The following is a 21,717-nucleotide window of genomic DNA, read 5'->3' as shown; positions in this document are numbered from 1 at the left end:
AAGGTGGGGGAAGGACAAGAGAATCCGCAAAAACATAATTACCGTAGGAAGCGAAAGTTCTTACAACCTCGACACCATGCAATACGACGAAAACGATAAAATTACTTTTTTGGTTTAATTTAATTTAAATATAACTAACAGGATTTTTTTTTGTAAAATTCCCTGATTTATTTTCTTTACTAAAAACCAATATCATTATTTTATAATACATGCCGTTACGTAAATGTGTTCCCAATTAATAAAAGCACCTGCAGACGCGGACGAATATAATCATTTCGTTTCGTAATTTAGCAGTTAGTTCGCATTTCGATCAACAGGTGGCAGACACATAAGTTAGTTTATTCTGTTATTTATTTCTTCCTTTCCGTTGGTTTGCTACGAAGTAGCTAAAAATAACTTATTTTTAAAAAGTTTCATTTAATGAAGCAAATGACTTATTTATATTAAAATATTTCCTAGTTTGGTTAAGCTATTTTCTACAGTATTGAAAAGTATTTTTTAATCTGTTGAATTTTTTTGTTGATTACTACTGAGGTAGGTATCAGCCCCCTCCCGTCGCCATACACAGAACGAAGAGATGGCGTAACTTAACTGAAGAATGTGTTAAAATGGTTTTAACTGGCAATCCATTTAATCTGAAAATAACTTGAATATGTTTCACAAAGAATTAAATTTATTTCGTTTACCAACACTATATAATGTCAGCAAAAGATATTGCTGTGTTTAACGAATGGCTCTAGACCCGGGTTTCTCAACCTGGGGTTCGCAAAGATAAGCGGAAGTGATAAATATAATTAGAATCTGACACCAGAAAATATTTTTAAATATTATTTTGAATTTTGTTCTGATAGGCATATTTGTATTTTTATACATAACTGTCAACAACAAAAATAGGTCTACTAAACATTTTCAACAGGTTCAGAGTTGTTTAAAAATCAAACTCGAAATTATAAGGGGTTTGCAGGCAAAAGAGTGCGATAAAATGTGGATCGTGATTGGAATTAGGTTGAAAACCACTGCTCTAGACTAGTGAATAGCGTTGTTGATTTGCAAGTTAGTTGCGCAGAGTTCGAATTTCTGCCAAGCCATCTTGAATCAAGTTTTTCACGGTCTCCCTCAGTGCCACCAGGAGAATGCTGGGAACATGCCTCTAAATATAGGTTCTGACTGTCTTCCCTTCTCGGTTATTATTTGCACGAACTCAAACCACGCCGGGATTTGATACTGTTATAGTTGACGTAATGTACAAAGGTCCCACCTAATCTATTTTTACTATAGATATGCAAATATACTGTAATAAAATACTTCCAGAACTGTATATATGAAAAAGATTATAAAAATTCCATAATTTTTATAATCTTTTCCATGCCCAAGATTTGAACAACCTAAACATAACCGCGAAAAGGCTCCATAACAACACAATATAAATTAAAATCGAACTGCAGGTGTCCCAAAATACGATTTCCACCTTTTGGGAGAAAATTGTGGTTGAATGTAAGTACTAGTTAACTAATCAGATATTGGCATGTGAGTTGCGACTTCCGTAACAAAATTTATTGCGTTAGGTTGTTTTTTTTTTTTTTCCGAAAAATAAAGCATTGCTATTCGATATTTATGTAACATCAATACAATTTTTTGTTAAATAAAAACAAGCAGAATTCCATTTAAATATTAATAACTGTTCTTTTCTATAGTTATGAAACATTTATCTTCAAAATAATTGTATCAAATGCTTTAATTTGTTACTTTTTTAAAAATGTAATTATATCCCCCTATTTTATGTCCTTTTGCTGGAAACGCCGAAAAAAGCGGAACAAACAACGCTATCACACTGCCATCCATTATCTTCCGCTCCCTCCGCCCGACGCCCCTGGAAAAACCTCCTGAACTTAATTCTGCGCTATCAGAGGATAAGTGTAGTAGTAATGGCAGGCAATTGTTAGAATGTGCGCAAGCAATAAATGCTTCCTGTTACCGACCGATCCGTGACGAGCCGTGCTGTCTATGAAACGGTTCAAGGCCAACCGGATAGTGTCACTGATCTGTAGTGGCTCGAAGCAAGTCCAGCCCATTTCCGCTCCGCCCAGAATTCTCCATTCTTACTTTACACCCCCCTCCTCTCACTCTCTTCCGTACATCAAACAAACCAAAAAAGAAAAAAAAAAGACATGCAATAAAACTTTCCCCTGGTCTTCGTTCGAGTCCCTGCGGCGATGCGTTTTCTTTTTCTTTCTTCTCTTCATTTCCTGCGCGAAAATACCCAGCACTCAACAATTGACTAATTCAAATCTTGTCCCCTCACCGCTAGAAAGCCCGCAAGCCAGGAAACAATATTATTGTATTAGCATTGTTTGTTATTCGCTATTGTCCTCTCAATATTGTTTATGTGCAGAAAAGTACTGGTAAAAATCTAGCGGTATTGCAACAATCAGAACATAGTTTGGTGACCATTTTTATCGGTTTGACCATCGGGATCTGACAACGACCCAAAAGCGGTTTTAGGTTTTCAAAAGACATACCAGAGCTTTGAAGCGCCGCCTGCCGCCCCCAACAAAATTTTGGTTCGTAGATAAAAATGCATTTCAATATTTGACGTTGATACAACTACTAATGGCTAAAATAGAACTAACTGGAAAGACCATCCTTGGATGGAAGTGTAATATATACAGAAGTTTCAATACCACCAAGCCATCGGAATTCCAATACTCCTATGCTCCCATTTTTCTCTGTCAGTAGCAGGATACAAAGAAAGGGTGGATCTTAGTTGTGGATTTAACCATCGTTCTAATGACATCTGACTCTAATAAGATGAGACAAGGGATATGAACTAGAATTCTCATGGAACCTATCTAGTTAAATGGTCTCACAGATGTGACGAAATTAGGTGGCCAACTTAACAATGAATATACTCGTATTGCTCATAAAAACGCCTTTAAATTGCCAAGAATCTTTAGTTTCACGCGACACAGGTCTTTGGTCAGCGTATACTCTTTATCATTTGTGCCAGCTTTCTATAGCCCTACCGGCTTTTTTATTTTTTTGCTCGAGGACCTGGCAAGACATAAACCGGTATTTATTCAGTAAAATTAAAACTCTTAGCACGATGAGCCTGATGCAGATAAGATTTGCTGATATTCCGATACAAAATAGGTAAATTTAAGAAATAAATAGACTGGAACAACTTGGATGGTGAACCGTTGTGATGTTATAGTATCTTCTTGCCTGGTACCTCTTTTACACGTCTGGTCTCAGTGGTGGATCTAGGCCGGAGCATAGGTCCCCGTTTTTTGAGTGTCAGAAATAATTAAAGCTATTGTTTTTATATATATTGATAGTTTATAGTAAATATATATCATAGTCTAGGTTCTGACTCCCCCCTCCCCCCCCCAGTTTTTTACCTTCTAGATTCGTCTCTGTCTGGTCTTAGGTTTACAAAAATTATCGTTTACGGCATACTTCTTAACAAGACTCTTATAGAATCAATTTTCTACGTTCCACATTAGAAGCCTGGTATCACTTTCCCCTTCTCTTGGGTCTTCCTTCTACCTTCGCAGACAACACAAATCATTTTCTAAACTTCGGGAAGGAAGAAAAAACAAAACAAAAAAAAAGAAAAAGAAAAACGGAAGTTGACCGAATACCACGAACAGAAATCGATTACAATTAACGGACAAAACCGAAGTGAAAACAAGAAGGCCACCAGCTCCACGTGACTTTCCCAACCACATCGCAGGAACCAATAACAGCTGTCGCTTGGCTAGCATCAAGGTCAAAACAGATTTTTATTTTAAAACAAAACTCTCTCTTTCTCTCCTTTGGAAGTCTATTCTATCTGCTGTTGGTTGGAGCCTTTTTTTCCGTTTCCTGGTCATTGGCATCATTTCGTCTTTTGTTCCTTGATGGTCGCATCTCTCAAACCTTGACGGCAAACTGCGTCTTTGGGGAAGTTATCAGCATTGATACCAAAGTCACGGTGGAAGCCTACACTTTTCTATTTAAAAAGTGCTCCACATTTCGCCATTAGTACGGTGGCATGCAGTGGCGCTGATTTCTGTGTAATGGGAGCATTCAGGTTTTCAAATATATCTAACACGACGTCAATGAATATATATGTAGAACCCAGCAAACTTCAGTGAGGGTGGGTGAACCTAACAGTGGTATGTATAGGAAGAGGGCTAACTTCAATCCCTGGTAGTAGCTTACGTAGTTGAGATTCCATGGTAAAAACAGTAGATTCCACAAAAAATGACATAAAAAATATTTTTCTCGATTGAGTTGAGTTGATTTTGAGTTTAATGTCCCGTGCAGCAGCGATGCTATATGAGACGTGGACCTACTGATTAACGTGGAATCCGAACCACATGAGCTCCCGCCGGGAATCGAACCCGGGTCTCCCACGCCAAAGGTTTTCCTCGCTTGATAAACTTAAATCAAGAAGACTATCCCCGCCATTCAAACCCGATATGCTTTGTTCCTCAATATGCAAAAGAAACAGACAACAACAAATGAAGAAGGCTTTTTTTTTGCTTTATAATGCTTTTTGTTTGTATTACTGTGTTATACACGCTACGATACGCTTGACCAGTAAACTATTAACACAAAGAACCATTGCGTCCTGTTGGCAAAGTAATTATATACAAATCACACAATACAATGTGTCAATTATTTTTAGTCATCAAAAAGAAAACCTGCCCGTATAGCCGATAGGTTAGCACGCGTACCGACTCGAGGTTGATTCCTCGTGAATGGCACATATTTTCCGTGTGGACCCACCATCATGTAGCAAACAATGCACCACCTGAATTAAGAGAAGGGGACTCGGGTCTAGAAGGCCAGAATTAACGATAATGGAAGTCAATCCAACAACTAGTTCTGGCAGGCCGTAGTCCTTGGTTAGCATTTTAGGTTTTAGATGTTTTAGTAGGGAGGAAACGGGAGTACACCGAGAAACCCCACGAGCACGATGTAGACTTGGCTGGGGACCGAACCAGAGACCCGACGATCAGAGGTAGGTGCTCTATCACTGAACCACCATGCCCCCCTCCCCCGCGAGTTCAAGTGGTCGTGTCTGCTATAGAGAAGTTTTTTTTAAATAAACGGCGGGAAGCTAGCGGCAACACTTTACATTTTCCAATATATTAATATATTTACTTGCACTGAAATCCTGAACGGAAGCAAGAAAGTGATTTCACATTTTAAAGCAAGAAGACGTAGCGATCGTGAGGATTTCTGTGTTTTTAATCATCTCGCTGAATGTAAAAGAAAAAGTCGTTTCATTGTTGGAGGGGTCTGGTGTGGACAAACTGGTTGGGTAAGTGCCGAGAGTGTAAGTGCATTCACTACGTAAATACACTTTTTAAAGAGAGGTTCCTCTCTCGTTTTCTCGAAGTAGCACGATAACCCAGTTACACAGCGAAGCACAACTGCCGCAGCGACTAGTCAAGTAGCCGAGTAACACAAGAGAGCGAAAACTGAAAAACCAGAGCCACGTTTCCTACACAAACTACGATCTCTGTTTCCTCTTGCTCTCGTTTGAGATTTATTTTTTTTTTTCTTCTTCTTTTCTTTCGTGGTATATATTACCTCTGGTTCACTGAATTTCTCGCGTAAAAAATGGAAGATTTCACAGTGTTAACAACACCTGCTTCACTACCCATTGCCGCTCGGGGGAACATAATGGTAAGCGCCACTTTTTAACGAAATTGAGTTATTAGGCAGAATGGGTTGGAATTGGACCACAGAATAGTATGTAGGTAGTTTAATTTCGCATATATGCCTACAGATGGTAGAAGAAGTTTGTTTGCTATGTGCCATTGCGTTGAAGCGCATGGGAACGTTGATATTTTATCCCCAGTTTTCTCGAAAGTTAGGAAATGTGACAAACCATTATGTTCCCCCGAGCTGCTCAATTGGCAAACGTCGGAGAAAACTGCATGCAATAGGAAACTGTGAGATCATGTAACAATCAGCTTCTCTCAAGAAATGATCCACAAGTGATTTTGTAGATGGCGATCAAACTACTTTCTGCAGTTCTACCCAATCAATATACTCAATTTTAGTACAAAAAACAGCAACGATAAAAAAATTACCTGCAACTTTTTTTTTGCCAGTGTTTCTTCCTGACATGTTTTTAGGGGGGCACTGTCCCCCCGGAGCTCTGAGAGTGCCTCCCGGGAGGAGACCAAAATAATATGTCTAGAATATAATAATAAATAGAATATTACCAGCAGTGCCCCCCCCCCCCCGGAATATGAAGAGTGCTCCCCGAAACATAGTTTCTGAAAGAAACACTGATAGCTACTGTGTTCAATTCCAATCTTTAGATCAACTTTTTGCTACTGACAGAAATTAGACGACTTACTTAAACCAAGAAATCAAACTATGATCTAGAAAGCCGGAAACAAAGTAACTTTGTTTTCTGTGAGCTCACTCACTACACATCACCCAATGAGTAAAATGTGAGCAGTTTATCCGGGGTTTAGCAACTCGTATAGAGTGTAATTCTACAATAAGGTTATTAGTTCAGTATACTTGTTAAAAACATCTGAATCGTTAAAAAGAAAATAATATTTCTTTATTATTATTAGACCACCTGTCACGCTACTATACAAATCGCCACGAAAACCGAACTCTCAGAGGGAGAGAGAGGGATAGAAACTTTTTTATGTTCAGGGAGAAGGGAATTTAAGGATGCGACGGAATGAAACTCACCGAGAGGTGATGTCGGATGGAAAGGAAGTGCAAGAACTTATCGCCCCCTTGCACCCCACTGACTCCCCCGTAAGTCAAAGACTACAACTACCCCTTGCCCCTTCCGCTTTGCCGAGGAACGATTCTCCCCGGCTGGCCTTGGACTGGTCAGTCACATCCACAAACGTCTTTGTTCTCTTCACCTGGCTGTAATTCGCCTGCCGACCACTACGCGGTGCTGCTGTACCCGGATGCAACGCGAAAACTTTACAGGAGAGGAAATGAGGCAACCACAGACATGCCGCAGTGTTGCCATAAAACCTTTTACAGTTATCTCTAACAGGAAAGCACGATAAGCGAAAATACACAACACATATTTTCGGAACTCCTACAGAACATATACATCAAAAGATAACGCCAATGGCGGAAATATTAACGAAGGAAATGATATCTAGAAAATACAAAGAGGAGAATACTTATAAGAAATATAGGAAATTGCACAATCGCCCAGGTTCATGTAAAGGGGAAAGCTCCGCAACTTTAGATATGAACATTATTATTATTATTATTATTTTAACATTCGAAACTTTAACAAATCGACAATAAAAATGACCCTACCGTGTGCGTCTTCCCGTGCGCGTGGTCCCGGGTGCGATTCCGGGAATTTGAACGCATTACGGTGCTTCGGATTCCTTAAACTTTCGATCCATAATCTCACAGCCTTGGCTGAAAAATGACGTTGAAATTAAATTAACAAACAAACAAACAGCAACGAAAACAGTAAAAAATTGCCCGCGGGCTATATTTTTAGCTATTTTCCCAGTATTCACATCCGGGGAAACCTCAGTTGGGACGTCTGGCCATGGGGTTTGAATCCGAAACCTCCCTCTTAAGAAGCAGGCACACTATTTACTAGTACACATTGGCTTCGTTTCGTATTACTAATAGCAATAACCAGTACTAAAGAGCATGCATCGTGACTCGTAACAGGGACAAACCACCACTATGCTAGCGTCTTCACTGTCGCCCGAATCAATCCAGCATTAAAAGCACATTCAGGGCCTCGATGATTCAGTGACAGCGCACTCACCTCTGATAGGTGAGGTCTTTGGTTCGATCCTAGTTTACATCAAGTGGACTTTGTGATAGGCAAACAGTGTGCATGGGCTCTCCTGTTTCCTCCCACTTTCTTTATTCCACTATATCTCTCATTATCATCCAAGTCTCCCTTAACCTTAGAACAAAATAAATAAAGTACCATCCAAACAATTCAATATTGGCTAACCATTCAAAGCACTACTTTTTAATTCAGGATAGAGTTTATATCAAAAGGAACGACTTCGATATTGACAAACGAGCCTTTTTTTTTTTTTTTTTTTTGCTCACAGTTTGACTGTCATGAATATCCGCACAGTCATACTGCTATTTTTATCATTTAGGGGGGCCAGAAAGTACATAATATGAACTTTGGAACAGAGGTCGCCTTCTGGAAATGACAAAAGGCACAAAACGTTGACACTATAGATTTTTGTAAAATGCGGGTACCGCTATGCTATTATTCTTCCTTATCTATTCAGTTTATAAGTCAAAAGATAGTGGAGGCAGGAGGGGAGGGGACTGTCGTGATATCAGTATTACAATAGCAGGGCAAGATAATATCTTGCCATATTCTCTCTCTTTTGCTTATCGCTGTTGTAACCTGACATAATAATTTCTGTCGCTTTTTTTACAAAACGGTTTTTGTCGTGACGTCATACAACACGGCTCTAAATGGAAGAAAACAGCTGACAAAACGAAAACGTATTGTGTGTGTGCTGTTTAATACGAATACTGGCTCACTGACCATGCACAGAGAAGTCGCTTATTTATTCGTTTTGCTCTCAGGACGTTAAAAGAAAAACCCACATACATATTATGTGTGAGAGAGTTTTAGAATACAAAAACAAAAGACAATCGGTTGATTGTTAATTATTACGAAATGCTTCCCTTTTTTTTTTTTTTATATACACACACATATATATATAGGCGCTACCGAAATGCTTCACCGTTATCGATTACGAAATTTCCTCCGCTTAGACGAGACTTGAAAAGGCATCCAGGGTATTTTCGAGACCGATTCTGATCTTTTAAAACGATAAACTGATCTCTTGCCTTCTGTATCGCGCGCGCCATAACACACACACACACACACACAAAACGAAACGTACCATTCTTGACCTAAATTCCCATACAGAAAAGCAGCGAAAGTTAACTGCCGCTGTATGCTTGCTTCTTTTTATCTTTTTTTTTTTCCTTTCTTGTACGCTTGGGAATCACACAACATCACGCATGGGTGCGTAATAAAATACTGTACACACACCTATACACGCCTCCTATCTATTATATATGTAGCTTCCCTTTAACTGTGAGTAATTTTTTTCCTTTTCTTTTTTTAAATCTCTTAAAACGTTTAATACAGCTGGCAATGAGCCGTGCTAACAATGATGAAAGACTAAACAATTTTTTTTTAAGTGTCTGTGAAAAATTTGTTCTCTTACGTATATTAAAAAATACTCATCGGGAATGGAACACAGGTCTCGCGCGCCGAACGTTTGTATACTAACCGCATAACCACCATGAAGACACTCTGTAAATAGTTATATGCTTCAAGAACAACCACACATGAAGCTCACTCTCATGTACTGTATATTATGATTGCGAATGAGTTTTTCCAGGCCAAAGGACTTACGATACTACTATAATACTATAATATATCGGGGGGGGGGGTTGTCATACTGCTACTTTTAAGGGCTCCAAACTTTGGGATGGGTTTTATTTATATATATAAAATAAGAAAGTTTCCTCTTCTGGGGAAGCGATCGCCCCCCTCTGGATCCGCCCCTGCTTAATATAGGGTCAGTACAATTGTACGATCTGCTACAGAAAAGCACAATGTTTTACATTAAAAAAAAATGTCCATACTCTCTCTCTCTCTCTTTGGTCGAAGATTGTGCAAATTTTCCCTTCTTTTGTTGAAATAAATTGAGATTTTATGTTCTGATGCTTCTTGTTATGACTATTTGAAAGTGTTTTAGTGCAAATGTGAATTTAGTTCATATTTTATATGTAAATTTAATACTCGGCAAGCATATAAGGTGTGCGGCCTAACATTACGTATCTGTAGAATCATATCTAAACACATAATTACCCTAACATATTAAAGAAGCCGGGAGAATAAGAGTACTAAAATACCTCCATATACTTCAACGATTTTTTTAAAGAACGAAAGTTACATACTATTAAAGCATAACAGACGCTTGTGACTAGAATCGTCGAACTAGTTTTCAAGAAAACGGTTTCTGTTTCACTGCTTACTCTCGGAATCGGAAAGAGATCTGGGGCATGGTCCCCTCCTCCCTAACTAAAAACAACGAACTTGCTAAGGAATCATCTAAAAACCTTTTGCCTACGTTAGCGTTCGGGCATTCAGAGCAGGAAAACGTTGAGTTCGAATCCTCGTGGGAGTTAATGTGATTTGAATTCCATGTTAAGCTGTAAGTTCACCTCCCATTACTGCCTCATTGCTGAAAAGGAGGCGTTAATCTAACAAAACAAACAAACAAACAACAACAATGGACTCTTTTGCTTTCAACGAAATGTAACAGAATACTGAGATGTGCTCCTTAACCTCAGACTCGTTCATTTCCTGTTTTCATAATCACCAAATACGCAACTGATCACTAGCTTATTTCAAAAGAAAAAGAAAGAAAGAAAAAAAAAGATCAAGAAATACTCTCGTCTAAGCAAATTATTTATGCATGTAAAGCTACTGATGTAATAACTGCCCCGATAATAACTGATTAAGTAATGTATTTCTCGTACAACGATGTATCTAATACAGGTCGAAGTTTAGATACGTAACATTTTAACTCAGCAATTTTAATCTATTGACACAAAATATTGAAGAGTCTGGCTTTTTTTTTTTTTTCAATAACCTATTTAAAAGCGAAATGTCACAATAATTTCCAAGATGTTAGTCCTTACTCTAGTCAGTTTCTTATTTCAGGGGCGCCATTTAGGGGGCAAGGAGGGAAAATTAACCCCCCCCCCAGTTTGAGATTTATATAGATTTTATCAATAGTAGTAACTCAGTGAAAAACGCGAAATTTTACTTATATCAAGGTGTCTTTCGCCCTCCCCAAGCAAAATCTGAAATGACACTCCTGTCTTATTTTGGTAATTAATTCTATTAATACTTCATTAGAATTCATGTTTATCAACCAAATAGTTTACGATTTTGGTTAAGAGGTTCTTGGTTAGCTCGCTTGTTTTCGGCGCGGGAGACCCGGGTTCGATTCCCAGTGGGAGCTTATGTGGTTCTGATTCTATTAAGCTGTAGGTCCAAGTCTCATATAGCCTCGATGCTGAAAGAGAAGCTAACCACGCTTGCAGCTTGGCGGTCCGTGCTTTTTCCACTGCTATAGACGCAATAGACAGGGCATTGCTCTTCGATTTATTCTTAAAATCATGCCATTGTCTTGACTGTAATTCTAAACTCAGCTTCCATCATTTGATATGCAGTTAAAGCGATCAATGTTTTGATTTATACCTATTGCGGCCAATTTCTGATACTTTTATTAACGCAAAAGATAGTACAACATCAGAACAATCTGACAACAGCCCACATATAAACAAATTATGATTGAAATACATTACATGCTCCTTATACCAGCTGTGATATTATCTAAAGAAAGGAAAAGTATACACTGGTCTTTGTTTAACACAACAACTTCTTATCTAGGACTTCTTAACATTTGATTTGTGGGCTTAGCACACCGAGCGACCGAAAAAGGAACGTTGTGTGTACCACCGATTGCACAACGGAAAATCGGTGAAGGTGCACAAGGAAGGAGACACTTGTTTGTCTCCCAGTATGTGATAAAAGCGCACGCGCCCACGCGAAGTCAGGAGCGCCATCTTTGTATTTAAAAAAAAAGAAAACTTCGCAAACAAATCGTGCTCTAAAACTTTTTTTTATTTGTTTCTTTGGCAATTTTCTCACATTTTTTTGCCTTCTACTGGTGAAATCTTGGAATAAAATCTGAATTTCATTTACGAATTCAAGTTTCGCCACTTCGTACGCAGAAGACATGATTTTATTCCCAGGAACAAAAATCCCGATTGGTTTCCTTGAAGTCAGTTCCAAATATTTTTTTTTAACAGAACAAGATTCTTGAAGCTACTCCTAAGCATTCAAAATTAACAACAAATTGTAAATTTGTATAATGTCTTGATTTCAGTATCATCATACTATTGAGGTCATTAATTTACCGCGAACTTGCGGTATTTCTGAAAACCAGATCAACAACTGCTTTTCGATTATGGCTTTAAAGAACCATTTGTCGTAATAACTTTCCAGACCTTGCACCACTGTCCGGGATAACAGCGGAAGGACGCGAGCGAAAGAGTTAGATCACGTGGATTGTTCCGCAACGCCTGTTGAGGAGCGATTCGAACCGTGACGAACACCGCCAAAAAAAACGGCCGATCCGCGATGAGTCTGGCCTTCCTAGCCTGGTTCAGTTCAACGACATAGTGACTTTGGAAGCTCGCTTGAAGGTCAAGCCCATGCCGATGACAAGTGTCGCTGCGCAGTCTGATGCGCCCCCGCCAAATACTCCCCCCTCAAATCATCCCAGTGTTGCGAACTTCCGCATAATACCACACAGCGGATCATTTTATGCGTGCATAAAACGGATGTAAAAATAAACTATTTTGGATACGAAAGAAAAAAAATACTCCCCATGCTCAACACAATTTAAGTTTTTCCTCTCCGGTACAAGGGTTTATTTTAAGCTAAGGAATGTGAATTCTGTTATTTTTGTGGTGTTTGCGCAAAAAAGTACAACTTCGACGATTCCTCCCTCCTGATTGGGAGTTACTTCCTCTCAAAACAATATTCTACCCAGTTGCTAAACAATTAAAACAAGCATTTAAAACAAACAAGAATTGTGTGTCTTTATACCAATATAAATTCACAAAAAGTAGCGATTATTTCTATCTATACTGTCGTGACTACGTGGATAGCTACGCGCCTTTGGCGTGGGAGACCCGGTTTCGATTCCCGGCGGGAGCTTATACGGTTCGGATTCCACGTTAAGCTGTAAATTTACTTCTCAAATAGCCTCATTGCTGCACGGGACGCTACACTCATCCAATCCTATGTAGGCTATCTATGCCGTATTATTGCAAGCTCATTAACACGATGAGAAATCTTTTCAGTCGTCCAAAATACATTGAAGATCCAGCGCAAAGCATAGGAACAGTATAAGTTACGCAATAATTTTATCTAACTTCCCGTAGTTGAAAGCGAAATAGACGCAACAAGTTGCCAAGGAACCGGAAGTTGAGATACTAGTGCACCACGAGCAGTGACTCAATATAATTCCGTTCAGTTTAAATTTTAAAAATTAACTTGCTGTCAGGGCGTAATGAAATCAAAATCTCTCAAATATAAAGTGCTAAATCGAAAACTTACAGTTAGTTTTCCTAATTTTTATATCATTTTCACGGAATATATCGTCCAATTTAATACATGAGCTGCAAGTCGATCAAATGAAGTGTGATTTCTGCTCCGATTCAAAGTAGCAGTTTGCGTTTCATAATAATGTTTTGACCAATTTATAAATAATTTATAATAAACTGGTTAATTGGAGTTTAATATTCCAACGGTTGTGCCCTTGAAGCTAGGTTAATGATGATAGGTGCATAGACAACAGGAAGCGCCCATTCTTTGAGCGAGATCCGAACCCAGGACTCTAGTGTGGGCAGCACTGATCCTAGTGGAATCCGAGTCCTCTGAAGTTTGCTTGGTCTTACGTATTAGTATTACAACCCTCATTGACATCTTGTTAGAAGCTACCTGACAAACCTGAATCCACTCAAGCCTTATAAAAAAAAATGACGTCACTGATATGTTATTTTGCGATCGCAAGCTAATGCCTTATGCACCTGACCATATATTGCCGTCCTACACAGGTATCGAACCCAAATACCATAGAAAAACCTCAAAGACACACTAACTAGGATTGATTGTTCATTTTTAGTCCCATCAGGTACTAATTTTCCCCTCGTAAAGAGCAAAATAGCCCCAACAATCTTGATAAAACTACCAATTCGACGAACTGGGGAGGGAAATAGTGTAAATTTATGAGTTAAAATTTAATTAAATTTATTTCCAATATCAGTTCTTGATCTGTTTCCAATATCAGAATTATCAATTCCTTTGTTTTTTTTTAATAAAAAGAAAAAAACAATACAAATTTTTCAAAGTTGACTTTACTAAAGCAAACACAGCTTTTAAAAACCATATGCTGCGGTTCTGAAAATAAAACAAAAACAAAGAACACCATAAACCTTTATTTTTAAAAATACGCACCGCATTCACAACAGTGTTGCATATTTATAGCAGTGTGTGTGTTGTGTGGCGCGCGGATCGACTGTTATGTTATTCCACCTTGTCCCTTTTTTCCTCATACCTCAAAATTTTTCCCTCTCCGTTGAAATAACTGCCGCCGTTCCCTCCTCCCCCCCAACACCCGTCTTTAACCCTCCTACGTACTTACATACATAAGCTTCGCTATTTCCTCCTCGGAAGACCTTGAAACGGCGCTTAACCCCGCTGAGTGCCAGTACATCCAGCGAGCACACGCCCCAACAGTCGACATCAGGTTGTGCGTCAGCAAATGGCTGTTCCATCCAACGCTCAGTCCCCCCCGTTCAATTAACGCCCCTCCTCCTCCCGCTTAATCTATCTGTAATATCGCGCACTCGGAAAGGTTTTGTGTGGTTGCGGCCTTGAAAATAAAACCATTGCAATACACGGAAAACATCGAATAAAATATCTTTTTATGGGATTTTATTTTTTTATTTTTAAATTTAATCGATTAAAACCACCGAAACAACTCATCTACGCGAATTTAATATTATTATCTATTAACCTGAATCCTATTTACTTTACTTTTCGTTTCGTGAAACCGAAATTTCTCACATTTTTCCAATGTTAATGAGAGGGGGGAGGGGAGACGGCGAAGTAGAAACAGCTACACTAGATCCTGTTTCCTAATATACAAAAGTGATTTTCACCGAAAAATCTTATTTCCGGTTAGCGTTCACTACCTAACTTGACCTAATTTTCCTTCCACCAGCCGCAATTTCCTTTTCAATCCGTAGTGATGGTACACAATGGTGAAACTTCTTTTTTTTTTCGCAATAAATTAACTAACCTACAGTTGCGGTATTTTTTTTTTTTTTTTAAATAAAGTAATATTCCATGATTTCAACAGCTGTGCTGAGTTCTTTCACATGTATAGAAGTTTTGATAGTAGTCTGTGAGGTGTAAACGAACAATGTAATTAATTTAACAGTAAGATGTTTTCTCGGTAAACAGGTCTTAAAAACGAACCAAGCTCATAAAAGGGAGGCCTAGCGGGTATCTGGCCCATCCCCTTACAAATTCTTCTGCCTTCCTAACATGATTGATATCTGAAATTCTTCCCGCTTAAGCTATCTGTAATATCGTGTATCTGGATTAAATACCTATATCTTAAACTTCATATAATCTCTCCCATTATTGCTGGCTAGGGACCTAGATCTGATAAAATGATGGCAACACGCTGGATATTGAAAAAGATATGAACCCAACATTGGAAATCAGTTTGTATTATCACAATTGGCAATTATAAACACCATCACGTCCTATTTCTGGGTAACAGTGTATGCTAGACATTTATCTGGTAGCTCTTTACCAGTTAGTTTTATCTAACATCCGAGAACGCAAACAACGACATCTTTATTTTTCGTAAATAAAACACGGAATTTGGACTATGAGGGGGCTTTTGGTTCACTTAGTACATGCAGTGGCAACCGTAAGAGGATTGCTTTAATCCAGTGATTGGCAAACTACGGCCCGTGGGTCAGATGTGGCTCACGATATGATTCCTAACCTGACGAATTTGGTTTTATTATCCCTTTCAGCAGCGAGGCTATATAAAATGCGAACTTATAGCTTAGCTACATGGAATCCAAACTACATGAACTCCCTCCGGGAAACGAACTCGGGTCTCCCACGTCATAGGCATGTACGCTAACCACTAAGCCACCACGTGCAAGTTTTCAAACCAGATTATGAGAAACTTCAATTATTATTAAAAGTGCTTAATGTTACAAATATGTTATAAAATGTGCCATCGTTGTTATTAGCCAGCCTAAAGTCTTTTTCTTTTTCATTTGGAAGTTTTCTTTAAAAAAAAAAAAGTTTCCCCATTACTGCTTAACCGTTAAAGAAAGTGGCGGTTCTAGCCCGGGGCTGGGGTCCTAGTCCCCAGTTTTTGAGTAGCAGAAATAATTAAAGCCATTATTTTTGAAAGTTTACAGTAAACTCATGATATTCCTATTCATAATTTGGGTTCTGGCTACCCCCCCCCCCCAGTTCGTACCTTCTAAACATTTCGCCACAGGTTAACAACGAAATTTGATAAGTATATATAGAGACTTTTCGTAGCATCAAAGAACACGAATCTGTCATTCACGCACATAAATTAATTATGAGTTACGCAGAGTAAGGATAATACAGGAGAAAGAGCCGCAACTTAACGTATTTTATATCAGCATTAGCCACATTTGATTTTACAGAAAAAAAAAAATGCCAAATTTACAAAAGACTAAAAGTTAACATTGAACCGGTACCTAACGAGGCATTATGATCAATTTGTGAATGTATTGAAACAAAACAACAGACATGGTTCAATAACAGCATAATATATCTACATTATTGTCCGTCTTTCATATGTTTGAACCCGGAAATCGTCCAATCAACACATTAGGAGGCAATGATCCATAACGACTTCACGCAAACTCCTACACACAAGAAAAAACAACAAAAATACCAAATCTTTGCCGTCCTTTGTCCTTGGATGATTGAAAAAAATGAAAAAAGAAAAGACGGTAATACCACAATTCTAGCACGAATTAACGTTTTATTACTATTATTAGAATCAGACATTCACTTCCATCTAAGTTATAATTACGCTCATTAACTCTGTTCAAACGGAAAACACTCCGAAAGTAGAAAAGGCTAAATAAACGATCAGGAAGTTCCAGAGGTGAATGATACTAGCAAGGTCGGTTAAAAATATTTATAGATTATTAACCTATAGACACTTCCCTAGTTTCCCTTAGTACCGAGCCTTTTTTTTTTTTTAATAAAATATCTTTGGAATGCTCAAGAATGGAAGCAGTAACTCAAGTCCACCTAGCTTTAAGTATGGTTTGGCTTATATAGGAAACAGAGAAGCCCTTGCTTAGCTTTGAAATACTAATGGCGATTACATTAGAGCTACTCGATCTTTATATTAATTAGCGCTTAACGACTGAGCAACGCCATTTTTATTAGCCCATTGGTTTATATGGAGTTGAGAAACAACGTTATTTTTGTTAGCTCATTGATTTCTATGGGGTTGAGCATCAACGTCATTTTTGTTAGCCCATTGATTTCTATGGGGTTGAGCACCAATGGCATTTTTGTTAGCCCATTCGTTTCTATGGGGTTAAGCACCAACGCCTAACATACGGGTCCCAGGCCGCTTCTTTCCTTCCCCAATCCTTTCTTCCTTCCCTTTCCTGGGATAGTGTGATCGTCGAGGAACATCAACCCCTCATACGTGACGGGCTAACATGCCCATAGATACCGAAAGCCCATAAATCTCATTCCTAATCAGTTATAATCCAGCTCATTTCAAAGAAAACAGGAAAAAAATAATTCCCGGTACAAATCAACGAGCCAAAACAAAGATGGCGTCTGTCTGTAACAACTTTAATGTAATATCCGAATCACGTGAGCTCCGCCAACCGGGAATCGAAAGCTAACCATTGAGACACGAAAATGTTTGCGTACATACATATAGGCCCTATAATCTATTGTGCTATGGAGGTAAAAATAAAACTCTTCGCAATTTCATCGGCAACGAAAATATCTAATATTTTAATAATATTGATCGAGAGAAATTACGCCTTTCTCCTGTAAGATTTAGTGATGCATAGCGAACTGCAGTAAGATCGTATATGCCACTGTGGCCACGATATACTTTCCAAGAATTTGTCATGTTACAACTTTTTAAGTAATAAATCTTTACTTTTCTCTCTCTCTCTCTCTCTTTCTTTTCCAAATATGGTTCAACAAGATGAGACCCGGAATTAAAAAAAAATGCGAACTAGTAATGGCCGTAAGACGAAAAAGACCGGATGAAGCTGTTGTCGCTCACGGGAGGCAATTCAACAGCGATACTAGCGCCACGCAACAACAAGTGCTCACACAAGTTTTTCTCAGAACCATCACAGAATAACAAACCAACTCCGTGGAATTTCGTGAGAAAAATGAAAAAAGAAGATCTTTTAGAAGAACTTCACTCTTTGTGACAAAAAAAAAAGTTCATTTCATCGCAATAAGGAAACAAGGCTGTTTCCTATAAAAAGAGACGAATTTTTAAAGTTTGTTGGGTCAAGATGTGTTAAAAATAGATCACTAACCCAGATAGACGCGAAAAATAAGTTTTTGTGAGTAGCAAAAGGGCGGAATTAAGACGTAAGCTATAAATAACAAATCTCCTGATAAACATATTGAAAGTGAAAACTTAAAAGGCGTGGGAACCGGGCATTCTCAGACAAAGGGAAAGACCCTAACATCTCAACACAAAGAAATAAGTTTCTAAATATAGACCAAAAACCCATCGAACAGAATACAAACACACAAAATGCTCAACCCTATCTTTCCGTCGTCTTAAAAACACAGTCCACCCCCTATTTTTAAAAGAAGTATCCTTTAAAACTTTTTTTTTCCTCTTTCTTAGACAAGATCTTATAAACATATTTCCCTCTGCCTGTCTGCTTAGTTAGGGTGAGTTATTGGTTACAAAATGGGGAGGGTCTAACATGGGAAAATACAAAAATATAGAACCCTTTCCTGTGTTACTATGATCTATATTGAAATATTGGGCAAGGACGCTACATCCAGAGTATAACAACAGTTTCGCACAAAACTGGCAAACTTACACATTAATCAGATTGTGTAAGTATTGGTTATTGCTCAAAATCTATAAATTTTGACTGATTAAAAACAACATTTTAAATACTAAATTGGCCTATTGATGGTTTCACAAAAGTCTAACAATTTAAACCTGCCTAAAATTGGTATCACTGGTTCCACTACTGAAAAAACTATTTATTTATTTATGCATGTAAAGGACATGGAACTTTAGCTTGTAAGGCCATTTTTAGATTGCAATAAGTAACATGAACAATTTAACAATTGAAAATTAAGTACCATCCCTGCATTCACCTTGTAGAACTGAGTAAACACCCTAGAAGGACTTAAATTTTAGCAAACTACGTTTTATTTACTTAAAAAAAATAATTGCCAAGTGAACAGAGAAAAATCAATTATACAGGCTGGCCAAGGGATTCGGACCCGAGTTCTCCTAACTGAGAAAAAGAAGTCTCAACTCGACTGTTTTTACGTATTTAAAGTAAACAGGAAAATAATTGTACAAAAATGGTAATATGATACTCACTGCTACTAGGCCTTCCCAGGTAGTGTTGACTCCTTGCGTTGTTTGAGACTGGAACTGGGTAATAAGGTGGAAGAAAATTGTGTAGCTGCGAATGCGTGAGATGTCCCGGACTTGGACTTTCAGGTGTCCTAGGTGGTGGAACTGAAACAGAACGGAACGTCACTAAACAATATTACTGCCCTCAGCTTACATCGATGAAATATTAGGCTATATATATATATTCAAAGCGAAAGAATAAAAAAAAAAAACTATTATTGCTTATTTTATGTAATTCTATCGTCATAAAGTGTTTGCAACGAGAATAAATCAACTGGAAAAGAACAAAAATCTCAAAACTAGCAATTATTCAGAGAAAGGTTCAATTCCCCCTCCCCCGCTCATAGTCTATTAATTATATTTTAAATTCCAATAAGCTACAATTATATTTTCATTATATTTATAACACTTTATCCCAAAGGTTGGAATATGTAAATAAGTAGGTCGCAAACTTTTTTGAATCGCAAGGCACTTTTCAGGAAACACTATGGAGTAAGCATCCTGTTATGTTTATGTTATTTAATTTAAGTTCTTTTAACGTATTCACAGAAAAGAAATTGGGAACCGAATCTTTATTTAATAATTTTTCCAGTTTTTTCGTGGTTTTTCAAGCCCCTTCTAGCAAGTTCCAACATTTATTTTCATCATTTGAACCAACATTTCTATTTTAATTTATAAATTACCGTACAATATACTATTTATGTGTTCTGCTGTAGCCTTGTGCAATCAGAATTTGATCTTCACGAGCTTATGAATAAAATAAATATTTTACAGTATTGTTGACGCAAGGGATATCAACTTAGTTGATAACAGTGCCAACTTTAAAAAAAAAATGCTTAAAAATATTGTAACTTTAAAAGCAATACTTTTTCCGTTAGGTTAAGTTATTAAACAAACAATCACGTTTCACAAACCATATTATATAAACCTGATCTATTATGTTTAATAAATACAGCAATGTTGTTATATAAACTGAAAATTAATAACATTTGACATTGAACGCCTTGTTATTCATATAACTTACATCATAATATCAACTTTAACACATACAATCCAAGTTCTCAGATGAAAATATCCAGTGATAATAGATACAGAAAAATATTTTCGAGAAAAACAGAAGTGAATGCAATTTTTGCAAATTATTGTAATTAAAATTTGGACGTAATTTACATCACATGTTCAATTAGTTAGTGAAAAAGATGTAAAAGATTAATGTTGAAATATAATCTGGGTCAGGAACTTTTTATGTTTAAAAAACTCACATACAGAATCAATTAATAAGTGTCTGATTATAAACTTAAAGTAAACACTGAAATGCGAAAACTCGAAAAAATACGTTAAAAACCAAAGAGTGAAAGAAAAAAAAATGGTGAAGGGTTGTTATTAATTAATTTTGTTGCTCATTGTAACAGGATCTGGTCACACTGACGAGAGAGAAGAAAAAAAAAATCAAAACAGCGGTTTTAACAATCTGCCATAACTTACCAGTCACAGAGAACGCATCGAAAGGGAAAAATGGAGGACATTTTACACGAAACAGAGCAAGAAATTTGAAAGCACTTTCTTTCTCACCTGGCGTGGGTTGCAGTCGGGCTTTGATTTCGTCATTGGACGCATGACCGCTACTGCTGCTGTCCACGTCGGACACGCCACTGTCGGCAGGGCTGGGCGGAAGGGAACCTGTGGAAACATCAAAGGAAAATAAAATTATTAAAGTTAAAAAGAAAGAAAGAAATTTGACACTAATCAAACAAAATAACACAAATTTTGTTCCAAGTACTTGTTTAAACATTTCATCATAAGACATCAGGCTTTCTGAGCCGACAACTTAACAAACATTTCCAGGTAATTTATTGAGAGGGTTATCAAAAATATTTTAAACAAATTAATGAAACTTTAAAAAACATGCTATTATATATTTTCCTCAATGTACATAATTTTACATAATTTCTGTATAGGATTTTACATAATTTTACAGTAATATAGTATTTTTACTTTTAAAAATATAGTATTAAATACGATAATAATTTGTATGGTGAAAACGGAACTTGCATAAGGACAGAAAGTCAAAACTGAATGAAGTACCTGCTGTGTCAACTCCGTTACGATATTTAATACTTAAATTTGCTTAAAGCGAAATTTTGCTAAATATGAAGTGAAAATTGGTCTCACTTGTTCTGGCACTTACAACACAAGCAATTACGAAAAGTCAATTGTAGTTATTAATTACAAGAAAAAAAGTAAGATAAAAATACAAGGCTCCAGTAAATTACATGCCAATTAAATTTTCTAAAACTAACAGATCTCGGTTTAAGCACAGAATCTTTTTTTTTTTTTTTTTCTATTTTACTTGAGATAGTATGCAATCATTTGACAAAATATCATA

At 37.3% G+C, this 21,717-nt stretch overlaps 1 protein-coding gene across 8 annotated transcripts in view; it reads right to left on the bottom strand.

Moving 5' to 3' along the window:
* Positions 1-21,717, bottom strand: part of Eip74EF (Ecdysone-induced protein E74) — an 876,410-nt gene that overhangs the window by 11,276 nt on the left and 843,417 nt on the right. For all 8 annotated transcript variants that reach the window (XM_081752849.1, XM_081752850.1, XM_081752852.1 and 5 more), the window contains 2 exons: positions 20,904-21,011; positions 19,296-19,436 (listed from right to left, as the gene is read on the bottom strand). In XM_081752849.1, coding sequence (XP_081608975.1) covers positions 19,296-19,436; positions 20,904-21,011 — 249 coding nt within the window. The remainder of the gene's footprint in view (positions 1-19,295; positions 19,437-20,903; positions 21,012-21,717) is intronic.

The sequence above is a fragment of the Thermobia domestica genome, chromosome 3 (assembly GCF_964235325.1).
Source record: "Thermobia domestica chromosome 3, izTheDome1.hap1.1, whole genome shotgun sequence".
Taxonomy (NCBI): domain Eukaryota; kingdom Metazoa; phylum Arthropoda; class Insecta; order Zygentoma; family Lepismatidae; genus Thermobia; species Thermobia domestica.
Note: the sequence above shows the minus strand (reverse complement) of the source record. Positions and strands in the feature narration are given on the sequence as shown.